The sequence below is a fragment of the Pinus tabuliformis genome, chromosome 5_1, assembly GCF_031772625.1.
Source record: "Pinus tabuliformis cultivar Carrire ecotype Pingquan chromosome 5_1, CPIR1, whole genome shotgun sequence".
Classification (NCBI taxonomy): Eukaryota; Viridiplantae; Streptophyta; class Pinopsida; order Pinales; family Pinaceae; genus Pinus; species Pinus tabuliformis.
The window spans coordinates 466,578,060-466,584,172 of NC_142305.1; the positions used below are offsets into that span (position 1 = coordinate 466,578,060).

The following is a 6,113-nucleotide window of genomic DNA, read 5'->3' on the forward strand; positions in this document are numbered from 1 at the left end:
AATTATAATATGTGAGAAGCTTTTTATTGATTTAAGATTGATGTGGTTGGGATTGTTAAATAATGGTGGTAGATTCACATATAAAGAAGTTTGAATGGAAGCTCTGGTACCTCTTTCAAGGGCCATTTTCAAGACTTAATAAAAATTCAAGAAAACAAAAACAAATATAAATTCGATGGAAAAAATTACATATTAATTAACTATAACTTATCTATTTTCCTAAATTTTACATAATTTTTAATATTTTAGAAATTTTTAAATAATTAGTTAATTTATTTTACATAATTTTTAATATTTTAGAAATTTTTAAATAATTAGTTAATTTTTTTTTTTATAAAATTTTATAATATAAAATATAAAATTTAACTAAATCAAATTTATATTTTTAGTTGAATTGTGTTCTTTATTAAATAAAAAATAAAATTGGACCAAAAATATATAACATTGTTTAAAAATATATCAAAACTATCTTTTATACAACACAAATTTTATCTTTTATTATATATTATTCATAAATATAAACAAATTTATTATCTTTCTACGTATTAAATGAAAAATATTTTATTATAAATAAATAATTATATAAAATTATTAATTAAAATTATTTTAATTAAAAAAATTATTATAATTTATTTTACTTCATTTTATTTCATTTAAAATTTTATTTTAATAATTTTTTTAATTAAAAAATTAATAAATGCTAAAGTATTTAGGTAAAATTTTAAATATATTTTATATATTTCAACGCAATAATCTCTTTTCATTAATATTAAAAAATATTACATTCTTTTTATTAATAATTAAAAAAGTATTACATTTTAGAAGTAATAAAATAAAAAGAAATAACCAATAATGCATTCGTTGCATTGCATAACTAGTCCATCATTCAATAATGATGCTATACCGTGGGACGAATTTCATAAGTTAACTATTCAAATAAGTAATATGCATAAGAATTTAAAGCAAATTATATTTATAAAACTTTTCATAATAGGTAAGATTATTTCGGTAAATAAAAGAGGTGTTGTTTATTTTTATTTTTAATTTTAATTAGTCTATTGATAAGTTAATTTTTTCATTTTATTTATTTTTGTTTTTTAAACAAAATTGTACACATAAAAAATGAATACTATCACATTTTAGAATATTTATTTCTTATTAATATATTGTTTTGATTTTTTATAATATTTTTTTATTAAAATGCTCATTAACTTTCAAGTTTATATAAAATAATATACATGATTCAACATATTCCCAAAATGGAAACCATGCCAATATCGACAACAAAGGATAGCGAACAACCCCAAACTTGATTCTTCATAGTAGTGAATAGTAGAATAGTAAATGGGAAAAGGGTGGTATAATTCAGTTAGTTAAGTACAAAACACTGTTTTTATTTGGCAATTGAGATTCAAAATTAACAAAATATTAAATAATTAGCAAAATATTGAATAATGGAGGGAATTGGAATGAATCAATTAGAGTTATTGAGAAACTCTTACATGAAAACAACTAACCAATTAACCTCAATTTAATTAAAAAATAAGACTAAGAGCCAACTCATAAGCCTACAATAGAAAAAAATAGTTACTGAGTGCTAAAAATTAAGAAGAAATTACACATTCACAATAGAAAGATCTATTCATAAAGGAATATGCATAAGAATTTAAAGCAATATGCATAAGAATTTAAACCAAATTATATTTATAAAACTTTTCATAATAGGTAAGAAGAAATTACACATTTACAATAGAAAGATCTATTCATAAAGGAATATGAATAAGAATTTAAAGCAATATGCATAAGAATTTAAAGCAAATTATATTTATAAAACTTTTCATAATAGGTAAGATTATTTCGGTAAATAAAAGAGGTGTTCTTTATTTTTATTTTTAATTTTAATTAGTCTATTGATAAGTTAATTTTTTCCATTTTATTTATTTTTGTTTTTTAAACAAAATTGTATACATAAAAAAATGAATAATATCACATTCTAGAATATTTATTTCTTATTAATATATTGTTTTTATTTTTTATAATATTTTTTTATTAAAATGCTCATTAACTTTCAAGTTTATATAAAATAATATACATGACTCAATACATTCCCAAAATGGAAACCCTGCCAATATCGACAACAAAGGATAGCGAACAACCCCAAACTTGATTCTTCATAGTAGTGAATAGTAGAATAGTAAATGGGAAAAGGGTGGTACAATTCAGTTAGTTAAGTACAAAACACTGTTTTTTATTTGGCAATTGAGATCCAAAATTAACAAGATATTAAATAATTAGCAAAATATTGAATAATGGAGGGAATTGGAATTAATTGGATTTATGAATCAATTAGAGTTATTTAGAAACTCTTACATGAAAACAACTAACCAATTAAACTCAATTTAATTAAAAAATAAGACTAAGAGTCAACTCATAAGCCTATAATAGAAAAAGATAGTTACTAAGTGCTAAAAATTAAGAAGAAATTACACATTCACAATAGAAAGATCTATTCATAAAGGAATATGCATTAATAAAATGTAAATAACCATCTCATTCTCTAATCAATACTAGTTAATACTACATATCATCCTAAATAGCACCCCCTCACAAAATTATCAAAAAAAAGTCAAATGATAAAAATATCTAAAATCATTAAAAAATTACCTATACATGCTCCTAATAATATAAAAAAATTATTTACTATTACCGAAATTCGAAATACAATATGCAGAAATATACTTTGACAAATAAAATAACATAAATTCTACTCGACACCATCACAAATTCACATTTCATTAATAGTGTAAATCATTACTTTTTCATCTCAGAGGAATGTCATGCCAAAAAAACGTTATATACAGAGAGATTTATTAATTTTCCTAGTCTCATAAAAACTTAAAAGTAAACCACAATTCCCCATATATATAATTTTACCATATCATATTAGTTATACTTAATAATACTTAATAAAGTGTTATCTAATAACGATAAATTATAATTCCTCATCAGGAATCCATCGAGGAAGCACTTAAACCACAGATATGAGGTAAGAAGTAAATAATGTAAATGATAAGAATATAATTTTGGCCCACCACTAAATCCTGAATCAATCTGTGATTAACCATAAAAGTTATTCTCTAAAGAAATAAAGAAAACAATCATGTGACATTTTGTCCCTTAAATATAAGCAAGTGCGATTTCTAAACCAAAGATGAACCGTGACCTAAAACACGAATTATCCCAGAAACTACATAACCATGAGATAGAATCAGTAAATATAACTGGACAAGAAACCTTGCATCGGATTCCTGTGCGAGAGTTGACATGATATCAGTAGGCCACCGTTCAGTACAAACATCGTTACATCATCACATACCTTTTTCTACATTCGATGCTTCATTTCATAGATGTGTCTAATCTACAAAACGAGAGGAGCTGGGACAGATGCAACTTTACAATTTTAACATATAACTACTACATAATCCTTCTGTGATTCTGTTCATAGTCACATTGCAACTCAGAGTTGCGAAAATAACAAGGTATACTAACACATCTGGACTCCAGATGTATACAACACAGCCACTCTCCTCACACCCTTGAATGAATAAGTAGCAGCAAGGCATCAATTAGGTTAACAGTAGAGCAACATAACATTCAGCTTAACACAACTCATAATTACATTATTGTCGTTTATTTACATGTCCAGAAAGAAGCCATAAATCCATTAATCTGCCTGGTTATCTCCTCGAACAGTCATTAAATCTTGTGCAGTCCCTGCTGTATGAGTTAACAGCAGCTGCCGTCATGAGATTATTGTTATCATTCGCATTGTTGTTACAGTTGCTGTAATAGGGCTGCCCTGACTGGGGTTTACAGGGCGCGTAGTCCCTACGAAGAACCTTGTATGAAATTCTGTGAGTCGGCACCTCTGCACCGTGCAACCCCATGCACTGCTGATCGCTTCGTTCTCCATCTCTACACTCGTCATACTGCGATCCCTGCAAGGTTGCTAGGAACACAATGGAAAGCAGAAAAGCAGCCATGACTGCAACCCCTCGTCGCTCCATCTCACACGTAGAGATTTTTTGTAGAGAGTGAAGAATTTTTTAGGTTATAAAGGGGAAATAATGATTGGAGTTCGCGAGAAAACAAATTCGCCTGTCACATCGACGTGTGAAGTGCACATGTTAGATTTACTTTTCCAGTTCCAAAGATTCCTCGCACCGCCATAGTTTCACACTATTCAGTTCCTGATCAAGTTCTTTGTCGTTGCTGTATCCGTGATCGGACGGTAGGCATAGTAAAGATGGGTGATAAATCTTTACTTGTCTGGCTGGTGATAATTGACAGCAACTACCGTGCATTTTCCTGGATCGCATTTCAGGAGTGTACCTTCTGGCTGGTGACAATTGACAGCAGCTGCCTTGCATTTTCCTGGATCCCATTTGAAGAGTGTACCTTCAGTTGTCTACAGTGATCTGATCTTGAAACAAAACTTCAGCTTATAGAGTATTAGTTGTAAAATTAGGTCGGGCATATAATATCTTGTACGATTTGATTAACAATCTGATAATACGATTAATTTCACACATACTATACGTACAGAAATCACGGGCAGCCTAAAACCGGAGTTAGTCTGATGCGATTTGAAGGAAGCATCGTCCAAATTTGTCACGGAAGAATTTTGGGGGTGATGTATGAATTGATTGTGGAAAATGTTGAGATTTTCTGTTTGTAGCAAAATAGGAAAAATCTCAGCTGATGACAACAATAGAATTCAGGTCCTAAATTAGCTCCAGGTTGTTGGGAGGGAGTTAATGCCTCCTATATTTGATGTAAGGGAATTAATGAGGCTGTTAGATTCTCTGTGCTATATAACAAGCAACCATTCGGATGTTTGCTAAGAGAGTGTGAGGATTTCTTGATGTAATCTCCAATTTGATTAATAAATCCCTGATGCCTATGTTTGGTGGACGTAGCCCAGATTGGTTGGGTGAACCACGTTAAAAATTGTCTCCTATGTGCTTGATTGTTCTTTGAGAGACACAAGTAGTTATTGTATTTCTGACAATAAGAGTAGTGAATTTGTTTGCGGATATGTTGATTCCGATTTTGCAGGTGATTTGGATAAGAGAAGGTCAACTTCAGAGTACGTCTTTACTCTTGCACGTTCTCCACGCACCAACAGCAAAACAAAACAGTGCGCACCAACGATTGCTTCACGCCCGCACCAGCACAGGGTATACACAGCGGTCACGCACGCAGCACCTCCAGTCAGCTCCTCCAGGCAGCACCTCCAACATGCCTATCATAGTAAATCAAAGCATATTCCAATCAAATATCATTTTGTAAGACAGGTTATCACTGAAAGGGGAGTTTCTCTTGAAAAGGTGCATACAAAGGAGAACTGTGCAGACATGTTCACAAAACCAGTTTTGTTGTAGAAGCTACGCTGGTGTTGGGCTTCTCTTGGCTTGCAGAAAAGATAAAATAATAATAACAGGGCATCAGGCGAATTGTTGTCAAGGTGGAGATTGTTGAGCTTCCGAAACGCAGGAAAACTGTAGGGTGCAAATGGGTCTTCAAGCTGAAACGGGGTGTGAATGATACGGAAGACAGGTACAAAGCTCGACTGGTTGCAAAAGGGTTTTCTCATAAAGCTGGCATAGACTTTCATGAGATATTTTCACCAGTGGTTAAAATTGTTTCAATTAGAATTGTGTTAGCATTAGTGGCTTTGTTTGATCTAGAATTGCAGCAGTTAGATGTTAAGACTGCATTTCTACATGGTGATTTAGATGAGGAAATATATATGGAACAACCGGAAGGGTTTGTTCAGCATCGCAATGAGAAATTTGTCTGCAAGCTCAAGAAGTCATTATATGGCCTGAAGCAGTCGCCTCGGCAGTGGTATAAGAAGTTTGATTCTTTCATGTTGAGTCAGAAATATGTAAGAAGTGAATATGATCATTCTGTTTATTTTAAGCAGTTAAATAATGGCATGTTCATTATCTTAGTGTTATATGTTGATGATATGCTTTTAGCAAGCAAAAGCATTGAAGAAATCAACAGGTTGAAGACTCAGAGGGCAAGGACGTTTGATATGAAAGATC

At 30.4% G+C, this 6,113-nt stretch overlaps 1 protein-coding gene across 1 annotated transcript; it reads right to left on the reverse strand.

Moving 5' to 3' along the window:
• Positions 1 to 3,258: 3,258 nt before the first annotated feature.
• LOC149165519 (uncharacterized) lies at positions 3,259 to 4,074 on the reverse strand. Its single transcript, XM_089431156.1, has one exon. The coding sequence runs from the start codon at positions 4,065 to 4,067 to the stop codon at positions 3,738 to 3,740; it is 330 nt and encodes a 109-aa protein (XP_089287282.1). The 5' UTR covers positions 4,068 to 4,074; the 3' UTR covers positions 3,259 to 3,737.
• Positions 4,075 to 6,113: the final 2,039 nt, after the last annotated feature.